The 18,922-nt window shown below is 41.8% G+C and overlaps 1 protein-coding gene across 3 annotated transcripts in view; it reads right to left on the bottom strand.

Moving 5' to 3' along the window:
* Positions 1 to 18,922, bottom strand: part of MAL2 (mal, T cell differentiation protein 2) — a 27,669-nt gene extending 8,747 nt beyond the window's left edge. The window contains exons 1-2 of one of the 3 annotated variants that reach the window (XM_032252527.1): positions 18,690 to 18,922; positions 5,357 to 5,527 (exon numbers count right to left, since the gene is read on the bottom strand). In XM_032252527.1, the coding sequence (XP_032108418.1) occupies positions 5,357 to 5,527; positions 18,690 to 18,821 (303 nt within the window). In that variant the 5' untranslated portion in view covers positions 18,822 to 18,922. Of the gene's footprint in view, positions 1 to 5,356; positions 5,528 to 18,097; positions 18,420 to 18,689 lie in introns of those variants that run through there. The other 2 variants (XM_032252522.1, XM_032252535.1) reach the window with 2 other exon arrangements.

Genomic DNA, 18,922 nt, shown 5'->3' with positions numbered 1-18,922 from the left:
CAACTCTAGTGAAAGGAGCTGTCATGTATCCCTCTAACCTCTCTAAGTCTTTCCTCAGGAAGAAAGGTACGCTGGAACCCCGGAGGAGCAACTCCCCAGATGCATATGGAGAAATGGATCTACATTATGAAAGGAGAGACTGAGGCTGGGCACCGTGGCTCACACCTGCACTTTGGGAGGCTGAGGTGGGCAGATCATGAGGTCAAGAGATGGAGACCATCCTGGCCAACATGGTGGACCCCCATTTCTACTAAAAATACAAAAACTATCCAGGCATGGTGGAGCATGCCTATAGTCCCAGCTACTTGGAAGCCTGAGGCAGAAGAATTGCTTGAACCCAGGAGACAGAGGTTGCAGTGAGCCGAGGTTGCACCACTGCACTCCAGTTTCAGAAAAAATAAAAAATTAAAAAGAAACTTTGGGCTGGGCGCTATGGCTGATAACTATAATCCCAGCATTTTGGGAGACCAAGGTGAATGGATCATGAGAGGAGTTCAAAACCAGCCTGGCCAACATAGTGAAACCCTGTCTTTTCTGAAAACAGAAAAAATTAGCCAGGTGTGGTGGTGTGCACCTGTAATTCCAGCTACTTGGGAGGCTGAGGCAAGAGAAGCATGTGAACCGGGGAGGCGGAGGTTGTAGTATGCTGAGATCGCACCATTGCACTACAGTCCAGCCCAGGCGACAGTGCAAGACTCTGTATACAAAAAAAAAAAAAAAAAAAAAAAAAAAAGCTGGGCACAGTGGCTCACACCTGTAATCCCAGCACTGTGGGAGGCCAAGGTGGCGGATCACCTGAGGTCAGGAGTTTGAGACCAGCCTGACCAACATTGGAGAAACCCCGTCTATACTAAAAATATAAAAAACTAGCTGGACATGGTGGTGCATGCCTGTAACCCCAGCTACTCTGGAGGCTGTGGCAGGAGAATCACTTGAACCTGGGTGACAGAGGTTGCTGTGAGCCGAGGCCATGCCATCGCACTCCACACTGGGAAGCAAGAGCGAAACTCCATCTCAAAAAAAAAAAAAAACAAACCAAAACCCTGTTGCATCTAATTGTGCACTGCACACATTTTCCATCAAGAAAGAAATTGACATTTAGCTGTGAGGAGTGCAGGTAGCTGACAGCCTCCAGCTTCAGTGGATTTGGGATCTGCTACAATGGGTGAGCCAAGGCCACATTCTTCTGGGATATCCCCCAATCCCACTACTGACAGACAGCACAGTGGAGATACTAGTGCTTGGCCACTTGTGCCCAACACAAAACTCTTGAAGGATCGGCTGTGCTCTGAAGTTTTGTATTGATGTGGTCAAGAATTTGTGGCGTATATCAATCTGGGTTTTCTTCCTTATCTTCCTTTTACAAGTGTTATCTCCCCTTTCCCTCAAACAAACAGTAACAACAACAAAATGCACAAAAAGCCCAAACCAAAACTCTTGTACTTCTAAATCCATCTTAGAGTCTGCTTCCCAGTGGATCTGAGATGACACATATGTTGTTTTGGCATGCTAGGCTTTTGCTTTTTGGCTACTAACATGACATTAATTAATGCATTAATTATGTAACAATTTCTTATGTTGTCCAATACAACAAACTCCGAGAGTGACTACTGGACCTGTTTTTCACAATTGTATTCCCAGGGTCTAGTATAGTGCTTACTACTCAGTAAATATTCCCAACTTCTGGACAGCTATACCCATATTTGTATTTGGCCATCCTGAATGTATCATTCTAATTTGTGTAAGAAGTTCTTCCACAAGGCTCACTCATTACATTTGACAGCTCAGATCATTTCTGCTAAGCCAGTGGTTCTCAAATGTTAGCCTGCATCAGAACCACCTGGAGAGCTTGTTTAAACACAGACAGCTGAGTCCTACTCCCAGAGTTTCTGACTCAGCAGCTCAGAGTGGAACCTGAGAGTGTCCAGTCCTGACATATCTCCAGATGCTGCTGCTTGTCTGGCCAGGACCACCATTTGTGAACCTCTGCCCTAGGCCCCTGGCCTCCACTTATTAACAGATGAACCCAGCCTCTTTCTTGGTCACCTTCACATGCTCTTGCTCTTCCACCAACCTTCTCAATGCTCACACACTCCAGAGCACTGCCCACTTGTGTTCCCTTTTTCCTTGGGCAACCTCAGCCTCAAGCATAGCTTCGTTTTTGTTTTTTTTTCTACACAAGTGACTATATCCTACATTCTTGTCTTAAGCCCATGCATTGCTCTTCAGGGTCAAACTTCTATCTACTAGTTTTAAAGAAAAGCTGCATTGTATATAGGGGGATGCTAGTTTACATTAACAGCAAGAAAAAAAAGGATGACACCCACTTTGAACCTTAGTTTTCTCATTTTTACAAATGAGAACAAGAATAGAGGACATGTAGGATACTAGGCAGTGGATGGAGCTGGAGACTGTTATTCTAAGTAACTCACTTATTTGAAAACCAAATATTATATGGTCTCAGTTGTAAGTGTGAGCTAAGCTATGGCACTTGAGACTCAGGAATGGGTGAGGAGAGGGGAGGGAGGGATTAAAAAAAAACTACATATCGGGTACAATGTGTACTAATACTCAGGGGACTGGTACACTAACATCTCAGATTTCACCACTATGAAATTCATCCATGTAATAAAAAATCACTTATACTCTACAAGCTACTGAAATAAAAAAAAGTTAAAAACTAAAAATATATTAAGTGATGTCCATAACAGGCAAATGATCAAATGTGTGCCAGTTATACTATGGGGGAATAAAGGGAAACATGTTTAGCTGCATAGGACTTTTAAATAGCTCTAATTTTTTTCTAAAATGTATCTTTCCTTAGTACCTTTCCTGTACAAAGCAGACCATAAATTTATAATCTTCTGTTTAAAGTTCAACAAAAATGGTATTTTTTCCTCTCCACACACACACAAATACAGAAAAACTATTTCAAAACCAAAATCTCATTATTCGCCTGGAATACAATGAGGCAAGTATTTAGCACTTTATATCTGTTATTAGATATTATATTTTTATTTCACTATATCAAAGCTAGAAAGCTCAGGAAAAACTACTGAAGCTATGTATCATGAATGTAAATTTAATTTCTTAAAAACTAGAAGAAATAGTCAACTCAATATCCTACAACAAATACATCTAAAAAATAAGTTCTTTATCAAAATTCATTCTTGCTTCCTTCAAGCATGGCGTAAAGTGGTAATAAACTATTATCACAGGTGGAAACAATTATTTATTTATTTATGAGACAGAGTTTTGCTCTTGTTACCCAGGCTGGAGTGCAATGGCGCGATCTCAGCTCACTGCAACCTCCGTCTCCTGGGTTCAAGCAATTCTCCTGCCTCAGCCTCCCGAGTAGCTGGGACTATAGATGTGCACCACCATGCCCAGCTAATTTTTGTATTTTTAGTAGAGACGGGTTTTCACCATGTTGACCCGGATGGTCTCGATCTTTTGACCTCGTGATCCACCCGTCTTGGCCTCCCAAAGTGTTGGGATTGCAGGCATGAGCCACCGCACCTGGCCGGAAACAATTATTTTTGAGCCAACAGTTCCAGAATGCAACAATTAAAAATTGTTACCAACTTGTAACAATTCCATTATATACATGGCTAAAAAGTTTTCCTGGAAGAGAGTGTATAAAATATGTTACCAAACTATCAAAAGCAAGCCATGCAATTAAAAAAATGACTAAATAATAATCCCCATCAAGCTAACATTGGCTTTCTTCACAGAATTTGGAAAACAAACAAACAAAAAAACGACCTTACATTTCATATGGAACCAAAAAAGAGCCCACGTAGCCAAGAAAATTCTAAGCCAAAAACAAACACAAAAGCTGAAGGCATCAGCTACCTGACTTCAAACTATACTACCAGGCTACAGCATTCAAAACAGCATGGTACTGGTACCAAAACAATGGAACAGAACAGAGGCCTCAGAAATAATGCCACACATCTATAACCATCCGATCTTTGACAAACCTGACAAAAACAAACAATGGGAAAAGGATTCCCTATTTAATAAATGGTGTTGGGAAAACTGGCTAGCCATATGTAGAAAACTGGACCCCTTCCTTATACCTTATACAAAAATTAACTCAAGACAGATTAAAGATTTAAACATAAAACCTAACACCATAAAAACCCTAGAAGAAAACCTCGGCAATATCATTCAGGGTGTAGGCATGGGCAAGGACTTCATGACTAAAACACCAAAAGCAATGGCAACAAAAACCTAAATAGACAAATGGGATATAATTAAACTAAAGCACTTCTGCACAGCAAAAGCAACTATCATTAGAGTGAACTGGCAACCAACAGAATGGGGAAAAATTTTGCAATCCACCCATCTGACAAAGGGCTAATATCCAGAATCTACAAAGAACCTTAAACAGATTTACAAGAGAAAAACAATCCCATCAAAAAGTGGGTGAAGAATACGAACAGACACTTTTCAAAAGAAGACATTTAGGCAGCCAACAAACATAAAAAAAAAGATCATCATGACTAGTCATTAGAGACATGCAAATCAAAATCACATTGAGGTACCATTTCATGCCAGTTAGAATGGCGATCATTAAAAAATCCGAAGACAACATGCTGGAGAGGATATGGAGAAATAGGAACACTTCCACACTATTCTTGGGAGTGTAAATTAGTTCAACCATTGTGGAAGACAGTGTGGTGATTCCTCAGAGATCTAGAACTGGAAATACCATTTGATCTAGCAATCCCATTACTGGGTATATACCCAAAAGATATAAATCATTCTATTATAAAGACACATGCCCACACCTGTTTATTGCAGCACTGTTCACAATAGCAAAGAGTTGGGACCAACCCAAATGCCCATCAGAGTTAGGCTGGATAAAGAAAATGTGGCACATATACAGGGAGAGGACCATCACACACCGGGGCCTGTCGGTGGGTAAGGGAGATGGGTAGGGGAATTGGGGAAGGATAGAAGGGTGTGGGGGTATTGGGGAGGAATAGCATTAGGAGAAATACCTAATGCAGGTGACACGGTGATGGATGCAGCAAACTACCATGGCACGTGTATATCTTTGTAACAAGCCTGCATTTTCTGCACATGTACCTCAAAGTATAATAAATTTTAAAAAATTGTAATGCCATTCATTTGCTGTATGAAATGAAACAGTTTTTAAGAGTTATCTAAGCTATAGGAGTAACAGAATTATTTCTCAGCTCTATCAACACAGATATTTCACAAACTGGGGCCCTGTTATCCATCAAGGACATTAGAGGCAACAGACAAAACTAGGATTCTGGCTTTTCAAAACAGAATGGGATGTAGGTTTCTCCATCTTCTTGCAACAGACTTAAAAAGCCCTTACCAGAAAGTTCCAGTTGGCATCAATTTGGGTCACCATGCCAGAGAGGAACATGCCCAGAAAGAGAAGCGAAAAGAAAAATGCCGTCACGGACACAAACATGACCCATCCTTGCAGCAGAGGTAGAGGAACATTGGAGGAGGCAACCAAAATCCAGACGAGACCCCCGAACAGCTGAAAGAAAAAAAGAAAGAGGGTAATTGCTTTGCTTAAAAGATATCTTTCATGCAACATAATTAAACATGCTTGTGTTACCCTCAGTGATGCTTTTATTTTCTTCCCCAGACCCCTGCACATATTGCAGAAACCCCACCCCTTCTATTTTCTCCTTATTATGCAAGATGCCTTCTATTTTTAGATGCAAGACAAATCCTCCTACTTGGAGGACTGGTCCAATTCCACAACTGTGTCTTCAGGTTGGAATCTCTTTTTTAACCCACGTACATGCCCAGCATTCCCTCATCTTTGAAAAATACCTTCCTTTAACTTCACTGATCTCTGACTACCACCCTTTCAATGAAGGTATTTTTTCAGTCAACCATTTTAACAAATTCATCTGTGGTTGATTTCTACTTCCTCTCCTTGAAGCTGCTCTTCGCATCACTATAAACCAGCTTTTGCCTGTACTTCTTCTTAGGGAGTTTGTTAATAAAAAATGATTAGAATAATAATTACAGCTGTTATATATGATGGTAAACAAAAAACCTACCATCATTTACTGAGTATCTATTATGTGCTGGACACTGGAATAAGTACATCACATATCTGTGGATCTAATAATAAATACCTACTACATTTCAAGCATTATGCCAGGTGCTGGGAATCAAGTGGTAAACAGGTTACTCTTGGTTTCTGTCACTACCGAACTCACAGTCCATTAGAGGAAAAAGACAAGCAAGTGATTAAAAAGCTGCTTCATAAATGTCACAATTGGGCAAATACTGGGCACTGCAGGTCCACACAGCAAGGGCTCTAAATCCACATTTGAAAAGAAAGTAAATACTTCCTAGAAGCAACAATCCAAAGCACAGTGCTGTGGGGTAAAGCAGAGGGAGGGAAGGGGGTTCCAAGGTGGGAGCTGAGAGGAGCCCAGCACAGGTGAAGAACAGAGCCCAGCAAGACAGGAGGGGCATGCTCGGGTGGGGAATGGTGAAAACGGCACTGGAGGCTGGGCAAGGAGGTGCTGAAGCTCAGGGCAAGGCACTGAACTTCATCTAAGGGTGACTGCAAAGCCAACATCATCTTGAGCGAAGCTAGCAGGGTCAAGATTTGCCTTTAGAAATTTCTCTCTGGCTAGACTGTGAGAATGGACTGGGGAGGAAAGGGTGGATGGCAGGGGAGCCACACAGGAGGCTTTTATACCAATAGAGTATAACAATCAGGACACTGAGGACAGAGAGAAAGGAATACATTAGAGAGAAATTTAAAAGTAGACAAAATAATTGGTAAGTGATCAGATGTGGGACACAACAGAAAAAGAACAGATAAGGAAAATACCTAGATTTCTGTCATGAGTCACTAGATTTGAGAGAACACCGGAGAATACCGCAGGAGAAATGGGGTGAAGATAATGAGTTTTATGCATTTGTTACCATTGGTCTCCTCCATACTATGCATTCTTTGCATTGTATTCCAAGCCATTTGTGATCTGACATGTCTTTTTCATCCTTGTCTCTTGCCACTATGCCCTCACATTTTGTATTACAGGGAGAAAAAAATCCACAGTTCCACGACAAAGATCTTTCACATCAAAGTAGCCTGTTACTTGCTGGCTGTGAATGCCATTCCCTCCCTATGTGTACTTAAGATGCTCCCACTCATATCTAATCATGAACACATCATTTACAACATTTTTCCTGAGATCCACCCTTAGCTCAGTTATGCCTCCCCGCTCTGGGCAACCTCCCTGTTAGGGCTTTGTTATATCAATGATATACACTGTAATTAAATCCCTTTGGCTCTCCATCTATGCTACCAGGCCTTCCTGGGAGCATACTGCTTTATATGTCTCTGTACATATAAAGCATTTATTAATCTACACAGTAATCCTTTCCTAACCATCAGTCAGGTACTACGCTAGATTTGGCAGCATAAAACCTTAGGCCTGCATACCTGCCCTGAAAACACCTCAAGGAAGTAAGGATCTCTCTCTTTCTCTCTCTCTCTCTCACACACACCCCCCCCAGAGAGACAGTGAGGTAGAGCAAGCTCCCAATTATTTGCTTAGTGAACAAACTAATGCTCATGAGAACGGTTTGAGCTCCAAATATTAAAAATACTCATCTGTACATTGCATTTAAGTGTCTAGATATCCAATTTACTTCACAAGTCTCTGACTGTTAAAAACACAAGTTTTAATTCAAGCTTCAAGAAAAGGCCCAATCATATAATTTGTTACTACTTTGCAGAAACATTTTTGAAAGCATAATTGATCACTTGAGCAATGATAATCAAATCACCAGTCTAAAAAATGTATAGTTGTGGTGTATACCTGAAGTCCTAATGTCAAATAAAAAATTAACAGCTGATCCAGAAAGTGTTATGAAATAAATCTAATGAATGTCAATGCATATTAAAAGTTTAATCACCACTTTATCAATGCCTGTAGAAGAAACAAACGTGTTCCTAATAAAAGATTATCTACTCTTATATACTATCAAATAAATATGTGACAGTGATAAAAATGTCTTTAGTAGATCCATCTTTCCCTTTTTTCCACTTCCTGTAGCATTTTCTTACCCTCCCACAAAGAATAACCTACAAAACTTTAAATTTAGTTTAAGAAACACACATCATTATTAAATAGCTCTTATGGGTTATTTCCTGAGAACTTATGTGCAAATAAAACAGATAATAAAAAGCAATTGTCCACTGTTTATTAGGGGCAGGCAGAGCCAAATACATAAACCTAATGAGTTAGGGATTATGACACATTCAAATCTCTAAAGAGGAGGCTGTGTGATCTTTTGGAATGAAATACAGCATTTACTAAACCCAGGCTGGACCTCAAACAGACCAGCCACAGACCTACTGCTAGGTACTGTAGAACACTCAAGAAAAAACCAGAAAAGGCAAGGTTCCATCTCCAGGAGCTTGAAATAAGGAAGAAAGAGACACCATTAAACGGATTCAGGAGCAGATTGTGGTGGGTGCTATAAAAAGAGCTCAACACAGTGTGCTCTGAGAGGCTGGACGAGGGGAGAAAAAATATACCAGGAAGAACGTGGAAAGGTAGGCAGGGGAGGCCGGCTTCAAAGCAAGCTTTCCAGACAGACCAAGGCTTTGACAGCAGAGGCTATATTGTAAAACAGCACAGATTACCTGTTCTTAATGTACTCAGAATTACAGCTCTTCCAACAGCTCAAAGGCTTGGAAAGGAAGCTAAGTGCTACATGAGCGGGGGTCATATTCACCTCTGGATTTGTGGGGTGTTGCTGCATGGAAAGGGGAGAAGGAAGGAGTGTATGAACGCCCCCTCTCTCTCACCCACATAAATACATGCTACATCCCTAGGATTGAGATTCTGTGAAATCTAGGCTCGCTTTGCAAGAGAGAGGATGGGGGAAAGAACAAAATGGAGCCCACTTTGGAGAGTCACGTTTCTCATTTTGAGACTGTCATGCTGGTGTACGGGTCACTCTGGCCTTAACTCAGTTATTATTCCCTACTTTGTGATTTCCTTTTGACAAAAGCTACTTTTCTTCTTGAGCTTCCCAACTTGGATCCAACGAAAAAACTGAACTTAAAAAACTGAGATTACCAATGCTCAGTCTATTCACTTCATCTAATTCTGGGCATTAGTGAGCTTAGTGTGTTTGCAAAAACAGTTTAATTATCAGCATTCCTGTTTAGTAGAGATGACACTGGAGGGGGCCACATTTTTGGAGGTAAAAAGCAGAGCACAAACATGGTTAAATCTGACAGAGAACAGATGATAAACGCCGTAGCAACTGCAGAGTACACACTGTGAAGAAAGGTATTCAGAACTATCATATGTTTCGCCCACGCTGTTCTCATCATCTTGGATCTGAATCCACATTCTGACCCCCTCTCTACCACTGCCTTCCACTGCTTTCTAGTGCTTTAAAAAGTCCAATAATTATATATAAAACAGCCAAATGCTCCTCAATTTGAAATTTATGAAACTAACTCAGTGCTCATGACTTCAAACCTCAAGCTCTAACAAAAAGACTACCTCTGCTTCCAGACACTGCAAAGGTAAAAACCTCCCAGAAGTAGGTATCAGCCTTCCCCTGAGACTCGGTGACCTCTTATCTTCTTAACCCATCTTTAGATGTACTGGGTACACACCAGAAGTCCTCAAATATATTCTGAGTTGCAGGTATTAAATTGCTGCACATTCCTAAAACAACTGATCTTCTTTGTGGTTTAACATAGGTTTGTTATGTTCGCTCGGTCTCCGCAGATTAGAAAGGTATGACTTGGCTGAATCCCTCCCATAAGAAAACCACACAAGTATTTACCTGCAAATCACACTAAACTGAACCCTCAGAGTTGGTGTTAAAACATGTTTTCACTAGAAACCGTGGAATGGGAAAAATACATCCTCCCATGGGAAAACATGATCTTGGGCAAGCAGCAACCCTTGCAATTCTGAGTGCATGGATTACAGGCGCCTTAACAAATCTCCTATTTTGATGGTGTTATGTTCCCAAAGGAATCCTTTTGCAAATGCCCTTTTTCTTTTCAAATGTCACTTCTTTCCTAATTACCTGCTTTTAAACATGCCCTCTGACATCTAACAGTTTTTTCAATTTGACACCTCCATCTTAGTATACCCACAAAGTAAACAGGCTAATTTCTACTGTGACCTATCTTCAGTTAATGTTTGGAATGAGAATTGTAAAAGGTAAGTGAATCTGCAAGTATAAAAGACTGGCTAAACTACCCATAAGGGAAAACATTATTTAGAACTTTCCGTATTAAGTTACCTCCTTCTAATTCTCCTGTTATCTATATATTGGACATTGCATTGTTCTACTGCAGTGAGAATGAACCACCAGCAAGCATAGAGGAAAGGTGAAAAAAAATGTGTCTCCTAGCCTGGTTTGTAGAGTTAGAGCAAGAGGTTGAAGCTAATGGTGATAGCAGAAATATTACTTAATATTTACTAAGCTTTTATAAGCATTGTTATAAGCATTTTATTTGTGCCAATTTAATCCTCACAAACCTTGAGACGATATTACTATTCCTATTTTGTAGATAAGTTAATTGAGGTACAAATCCATTAATAACTTGTCCCTAGTTATATAGTTAATAAGTGTTAGACCTGAAATTTGAACTTGGCGATTGGCTTCCAGAAGTTATGATTTTAACATTATGCTATTCTGCCCCTCTCACGGTTCAGTGTTCATTCTAAAGCAGGTTTCTACCCATTTTCCATATGATTCCCTAAAATCATATAAAATTGGGTAGACAAGTGCATGCATTTTTCTGAGGACACGGTCCATACCTTTCATCAGAATCACTGTAACCCCTTCTGTTTTAATGGATGCTTACTTATGGGGTGCTGCACATGAAACATCATGGGTACAGATGGGTGTAGTATGTTCAGGAATTTATCAGCTAGAAAAAAAGGTTACCTACATTAGCTCCATTTTACATACAACTTGCATTTTGAAATATTTCTTTAAACTGGAAACATACTTCAACCAACAGATGTAATGACTGGTAGATATATTTACAAGGCAGCCCACACAAGTGTAGATTCATTCACAATGCAACTGTAGTTCAGGGGTACCACTACTAGGCATACTGCTGCCCCCCTCCTCAAGCTCACCATCTCCCTGTAATGCTTCTTTTCCTGCAGCCCTCTCTCTTTGCACTCCAGCCTCTGCCCTTCATCCCCTGAGAATAGAGAATTGATCACATTTGCCCATGCTTCTGTCTATGCTGCCAGTAAAAATTTTGCTGAATAACTAAACCCCAGTACCATGTTTTCCAGAAAGACTTCCCTGGCCAGATGCCATCCCTTGGTGCTTCCACGGTTACTGGTGCGTGTATTCTCCACAGCAATTACAAGTGGATTAAAATCATGGGTCCACATGCCTGTTTCATCCACTAGACTGTGACGTCAGAGTTGGTGACATTGCCTTTAACATCTCTGTATGCTCAGAACCCAGCATGGTGCTTTCTACGGAAGGTCCTCAGTCCATCCTCCTTGAAATGAATGGAAACTAACCGGGTGTGTAATGAATGGAATCCAACCAGCATGTGTAATGAATGGTTCCAGAGACAATGTTCTAGAAGTGCAGCTTGGGATGCTAGGAACACACTACTGTCTGGAACCCAGCTCACTCCCTGGTTCATGCTGGATGTCCAAATATAGGCATGAAAACCAGTGAATTGGCTGGGCGTGGTGGCTCACGCCTGTAATCCCAGCACTTTGGGAGGCCGAGGCGGGTGGATCATGAGGTCAGGAGTTCAAGACCAGCCTGGCCAAGATGGTGAAACCCCATATCTACTAAAAATACAAAAATTAGCCTGGTGTGGTGGCGGGTGCCTGTAATTCCAGCTACTCGGGAGGCTGCAGAGAATTGTTTGAATTCGAGAGGTGGAGGTTGCATTAGCTGAGATCGTGCCATTGCACTCCAGCCTGGGTGACAGAGTAAGACTCCGTCTCCCACCAAAAAAAAAAAAAAAAAAAAAAAAGAAAACTAGTGAAGCAAGAACATGTACCTCTCAATTCTCAAGTTATTACTGGCAACACCCACCACTTAGTATCCGATCTCAGGGGACTGAGATGAAAAGTTATGGGAAAGTTTGTACCTCTTGCCAGTTGAGTTATGACACCCAATTTAAATTTTTTTTTGGCCCCATATTTGCCCACATGATCTATTCCTACTATAATTGCCCCGGAACTTTTGACCAGGGTAAGTCTTGTGCCTTCTCCCAGTGCCTCCTGCTCCCCTCATCAGTCCCCATCTGTCCTGTAACCATGCTGACTTCCGTCCAAACTGCTTCTGGACTGGCCCTGGTATAGGCTTGCATTAGAGATGGAAGGCAGCAAGGTGTTTTTTGTTTTTTGTTTTAAATTAGGAAAAGGAAAACAGAAACAATTTTTGGATGTAATGAGAAATGACATACATACAAGAGGCTAATGACCAAAATATATTAATACTCATTGCAAAAGAACATCTACTTTTTAGCTTTACATTTGAAAGCTTTAAAAATAAGTTTGAGAGTGCTACAGAGAGTTCTACTTCCTTCCTCTCCATCTGACCTAAACCTCCATTTCAGCTGTTTAAATAGCTGACACTGACCCTAAAATGGAAAGCTCATATTACAGAGGAGAAAAGTGTCCTTGTTCTTTTTATTCTTGTTTATAAGAATTCCCCTTGATTTGGAAAATTCTCTTTTCATGTTTGTAAGTAACTATCACTTTTAGGTTAAAATTGTTCCTGCATTCCAATGCCCTGACATTGGAGAGACCCGTATAAATCATGTCCTCCTTCCTTTGTTTTTACCTTCCTCCTCCTCATAGCTATTACACAAAAGTTCAGATTGTCATATATGTTGTCTATGAAAGGACATGGCCCTCTCATATAAAATAGAACACTTAGGAAATTCAGGTCAAAGTGTAGAAACCTGGAGAAGAATTATGGCAGTTTACATGTTGGGCAAGATTTAAGAAAGCATCTACTTCCAACCTGCCTTTCTCCCCTTCAGCCGGTGTCTCCAGACTATTTTCACACACTGCTCAGTTTGTACTATAGAACAAACAAGTAGCATTTGTTAAGTACTGCACGTGCATGAAACTGGGTACGCCAGCCTGGTTCCTGTCCTTTGTTGTTACAGGGTCATTTCTATTCAGCCATATCATTGCAAATACACCATGTCCACAGCTCCTGCCACCACACACAGCATTTCTATCAGGTTCTACAAAACAAATCTCTTCTCCGTGACTTTTTCTTTGGGGCTCAAGGTGAATTTTTACAGCTACTTGGTTTAAAGTATTCCGTATTTCAGTTCTTCATAGTTTTTTTACAGGACTGTCAGTGGGGGCAAGTGATTGTTGACAGTAATCTCTGGTGGGGCCACTGGTTTATTTTCTCTTAGAAACTTCAAAGGTTATTTATTTATTTATTGCAACCTCTGCAGTGAGCTGAGTTTCTTTAACATCTATTTTTCTGGCATAATTTCTCTGAGTTACATTTTATATTTAAGTTTAGCCTAGATATCATTTTGAGGCAAGTCAAACTTTACATCCTTGGTTGACTTCTTAAACCTCAAACTTCTGACTGACTTCCCAGGTTCAAGAAATTCTCCTACCATAGCCTCCCAGGTAGCTGGGATTACAGGCATGCACCACCATGCCTGGCTAATTTTGCATTTTTAGTAGAGATGGGGGTATCACCATGTTGGTCAGGCTGGTCTCGAACTCCTGACATCAGGTGATCCACCTGGCTTGGCCTCCCAAAATGCTGGGATTACAGGTGTGAACCACTGTGCCTGGCCTAAAGGTTATTTTAATGTGGTTGAAAATTTTTAATCCAGAGGCAAAAGAAAAAAAAAATACTTAAAATTTTAAAACCCGTTTAGGAGACAACTATGTCCATGGATAGCTCTCTTGTACACTGCAAATAAACTGTGTCCCTTTACAGTCAAAATTTATTTTCTGGGCAATAAAAGAAAACTCTATACATCAGAACATATACATGTTATCTAGTCCAAAGTCAAAGCTTTCAGTTGAAAATAACTTGAAGTCCCTTCCATAGATTTATCTGCATGACTGCACCTGCCTCTCCCACAGCCCCTTCCTCACAATCATCCTTTTATTAACATTTATTTTTCCAGCATAATTCCTCTGAGTTACATCTTATATTTAAGTTTAATCTAGGCATCATTTTGGGGCAAGTCAAACTTTACATGCTTAGTTGACTTCTGAAACCTCAAACCTCCCTGTCTTCTTCTCTATCCTTCTTTCCTTGGTCCTATTTCAGGTTCTTTTCATCCCTTATCTAAACAATTGCAATAGGCCCCCTAACTGCTCCCCCTGCCCTCAATCTCTTTTACAACCAAACTTTATCACTCAAAGGTTTCTAAGACACAAGTGGAATCAAGTTTATCCTTGTCCTTCAGCAGCTGCCCATCACAGATAATAAATCCAATGCCTTGGCCTAGCACTTCTCAGCAAACCAGAACCTGATCTGCCCACCAAAATCTCACAACTGACAGAACGTTCTTGTCATTGTCCTTCTTGTCTCCATGTTTGCACATGTCCTTTTTTGTACCTGGAATTCTCTTTCCCATTTTCTAATAAACTATGGCTCATCATTGAAGGCTAACCTCACATGTCCCCACTTATTAAAGCTGCTTGTTCTGGCCTCTCCAGAAGTCAGATGTACTCTACCCTGCTTTTCCACAACACTTCTTATAAACCTATATTAGCACTTCATACGCAGCACTGTAATTTTTTCATGACTTTATATTCCACCAAACAGTAATTCATTTTAGGGGCAGGAGCTACATTAGTTGCTCTATTTTCAGGGCATAAAAGAAGGCTTGATGCATAGTATGTTTTTAATTATATGCTGAGTAAATGAAAATTATGGTGCCACCCAAAACACTGCAGTTGGAAGCATGTGAATTAGGGTCCTAGAGTATCTCTCAAAGATAAATGTGAATAAATAAGTTGGCAAATATAAGTAGTTTCTTAAACACTGAAATGGTAAAATAAAACACAGCAAATTCAATGATGATCTGTGTTCTTTTTTGCAATTAATACTATTAAAATTCATTTTTTCTTGTGGATTTTACAAGATAAGCCAATTGAGGAAAGGGGCCCTAAATATCTTGTTCAGCCCAATAGTGCAGATGCTCCAATGTCATTTTTTTAAAGTAGACAGACCCACCTGGAAAATGTTTTACCTGCAGTTTACTTCCCATACTTAATTATTTCTTCCCTGAATGGTAGTTACTTTTGTGCATATAGTCTCAACTAGGTTATAGGTCTTTCTGGTGAGGAAGGGTTTAAACATCTTTGTTCTCAGAGGAGTGCCTTGCACATGGTAGGTATTCAGTAAATGCCCGATGAGTGATTTTTAGAAAATATTCACTCAGAAAACTGTGAGATTTTGAAAATGAGAATTTTGAAGGTAATGTCTTCCATCCTAAACTAAAAAGCTTAGCTTTGCAATACTAACTTAGTATTAAACTCTGTGGCAAGTATGCATTGGTGAATATTGCTAGGGCCAAAACCAAGGGGCTGACAATTAGGTATCCAGGAGTGAAACACACCTATCTTAAAAAAAAAAAATCACTATGCATGTGAGGTTGTAATATTCTCCACCTAAGAAGCCAGTGCTATAATGCTTTATCTGGTGCTGGGAGACTGGCACTGTTTATATATTTTGTAGTATCTCCCCAACAAATGACTTACATCTGAGAGACTGTGAATATAGTACATTAAGGGGGATTGGGAATGAATTCTTTAAGCCAAGATAAATCGTTAGTGTGAGAACCAAACTCCAAGAACGTGGTGTCAGTAGCATAGTCAACTACTGAGAGCCCAGTCGTCCCTTGTCAGGTACAATTTTCACATGTTAAGTTTCAGAAGGCAATGGGACAGAAATGAAGAACTCTTAAAGACAAATGAATTCGGATAGAAGGTCAAAATTAAAATGGAGTTTGAGGACATCCAGAAACGCTGGCACAGGTAAAATAATGGGTCCCTGTCATAGAGATCACTTAGCATTTAGGACTGTGCCTGGGAAATACTCACATTTAATTTACAGGTTGAGGAATTTTTGAGGAGGAGCATAGGAGATGGAAAATTTTAAAAGAATCAGAGGGAAATTGAGGCATCTAGGAGCTAAGGTGTTTCAAAAGTGTTCACTTAGCTCCTATCTGCACATCCACTCAAGATGGGTATTCTAAATATAGGAGAAATAAGGCAGCTTTGAGCTCTGATCTCTTAAAGCATGTAAACCCATTTCTCTCAACAGTCCTAAAGGATGAGAGCCAAGGAGCTATAGTTTGACTCTAGTGTGGCCTCCTTTTTCTCTAAGGTCACCAGTTTCATTGGAACATTTTGGTCATTTTTCAATGGGGTGGGGGAGATTGATATTCAAATAAAGGAGGTAAAGGGGACCTAAAATGTAAACTTATTGAGTTGGCCGTAAAAAGAGAAAAGCAAACTGATAAGCTTTTGAAAGTGATGATGTTCTACCTGGCCAGGATTGTGAGGCACGTTTCAAAAGGAATAGACTGGACACTGCTGTGAGTCTGGGATTCCTCCTAGGATGGGGAGTGGTGGAAGTTTTAGCAGTAGAGAGAATTCACATCTGTGAGAGCAGAGCTGTCTTCTCTACAGTGCTTCCCTGCTGTATATTACAATCTGAATATCAGAATCTCCAGGGAAGCTTTAAAAAATAGCTAGTGAACTCTGGCACTCCCCCAGAGATTCTTATTTAATTAGTCTGGGCTGGCAACGGTACTTTAAAAAGCTGTCCAAGTTATTAAGTACAGCAAGAACTGAGAGCTAACCACTGAGCTACATTTTAAAAAGATATAACGGGGTAGGGAGTGGAAAATTGAGTAAGTCACTTTCTACTCTTTTTCCTCAGAATTAGGCCTTGTTTTCTAAAAGTCTGACATGACTACAGGTTCTTGAGAGGGTATTTGATTAGACGGCATATGGATAAGCCTTCTTTGCATATACATATGTATATATTTACATATATGTATCTTCACATATACATTTGAATAAACAGAAAAATGTAACCAGAATATCAAATTTGAAATTTCATGTATATTATTGCTTAAGAAGAGGCTAAAGTAATGAGGCATAGAAAGTATTTCAATGAACTGTCTGTAAATTCTAGGACAGGTAGAATGCAGATATGGCAAAAACTCCAAGAGGTAGGCAAAAAAACTTTTGCCTCTCAAAGAGGTAGGCAAAGCTTGCGGAACATGGAATAAAGTAGCCGAGAACCTAAGAAATCGTTCCTTGCAGATCTTCCTGTTCTAAACGTGTCTCCCTCCCACAGCAAGGCAGCCAGCCCAATGCCATCCTCTCTCCGCTCTTCCCACATGGATGCTTGCACCTCATCTCAAGCACTTCAGATGCTTCTGAACCAGGCTCAAACTCAAACCAGCCTCGCAGTCAGGATCCCATTACTTATGTCATCGCCTGCAACTCACTCACATGTCCTCTTTCAGATTCAAATCTGGGCTAAACTTAACTTAGGGTGGTTTGGCTGCCTTAGCGTAATAGAACAGTGCTCATAAGGTGTTCCAGCTCCACAAGCAGAAAAACGAAACCAAAGCGACCCAAATCCAGGTTATGCAAACTCAAAAGGCGAGGGTGAGGGGAGAGATGAAAATCCTAACCCCAGCAAACAACACCAGTCTGCCAGAAAGGCACTAACTCGCTAACATTTCTCTATTTGCCATTCTCAGGGCATGATGCAACCTCAGGTTGCCCAATTTATATTTGCACATTTTCTCCTTGTCCACAAGGAGCTTCAAAACTTTCCAACTCCATGAAATTCCATTTAAAAAGATCAAGTGCCACCTAAAAAGGTTACACGACAGGCAGGTGACCCCACCTTTACTTGGGCCCAACGAAGTGTGCTGAAAAGGTTTGGAGTTGCGTAGAGGACAAGTGAGTGAGTTGGTACAAAGACAGGCAGAGAACGCGACAGCCACGTTTCCACCTTTCCCCCACCATTCTTGCGCCCACTGGATTCGAAACAGCCAAGGGCATGGCACATATCTCACCTTTCTCTTTGCCCTGCCTCCTGCCCAACTCCTCTTTCCAATCCAAAGGGCACTAATGATGGCAAGGGTGAGTGGGGAAAAAGTATACTCAAGTGCTCAGCCCTCCTCCTCTTCCTGTTGCCTCCGCCCCCACTTCCCACGGCGTGGCAGCCTCCAGGTCACCCAGGCACAGGCTACACCTTTGCACCACCCAACAAAATGGCAGGTTAGCAACAGGCCAGGCCGAAAGCCAGGAACTTACTCCGGCCAAGCCCGGCCCCTGGCCGTGCCCTGGGTTTCTAAAGGCGCCTCCGAGCCCCAACGCCTTTCTCCTTTCCACGTCCCCAAGTGCTCAGCCCTGCCGGGCCGCCTGCTCGCTCTCCCCAGGCCATTTCCGTCGCCCGCGGGGGAGCAGGTGCCCGCGTTAACAGGTGCCAGGCGAGAGGGCCCGGGCGGCGGCGCGGGGCACGAAGACCCCGGGAGGGGGCGCAGGAAAAGGCCACGTCGAAGGGAAGAAGCCGGGGCGGGCGGAGAGGAAGACAGCCCGGGGGACAAGGATGCCGGCGCCTGTCCTCGCTTCCCGCGCGACCCTCGCCCCGGCGGCCCCACTTACAATCTCCAGGCAGACGAAGGCGCCCGAGTAGGTCCGCAGGATGTCGGGCCCGGCGGGCAGGGTGACCCGGGGCGCCGGGAAGGACACGGCGGGGTTCGGGGGCGGCGGGACTGACGCTCCGCCGGCCGACATGCTGCCGCTGCCGCTGCTGCGTCTTCGCTCGCCGCCGCCGCCGCCGCCCGCGCCAGCCTCCGCCTCCCGGGCTCCCGCCGCCGCCGCCGCCGCTCGGCTCC

This window comes from Sapajus apella, unplaced genomic scaffold (assembly GCF_009761245.1).
Source record: "Sapajus apella isolate SASKATOON/1434 unplaced genomic scaffold, GSC_monkey_1.0 scaffold3, whole genome shotgun sequence".
Lineage (NCBI taxonomy): Eukaryota > Metazoa > Chordata > Mammalia > Primates > Cebidae > Sapajus > Sapajus apella.
Note: the sequence above shows the minus strand (reverse complement) of the source record. Positions and strands in the feature narration are given on the sequence as shown.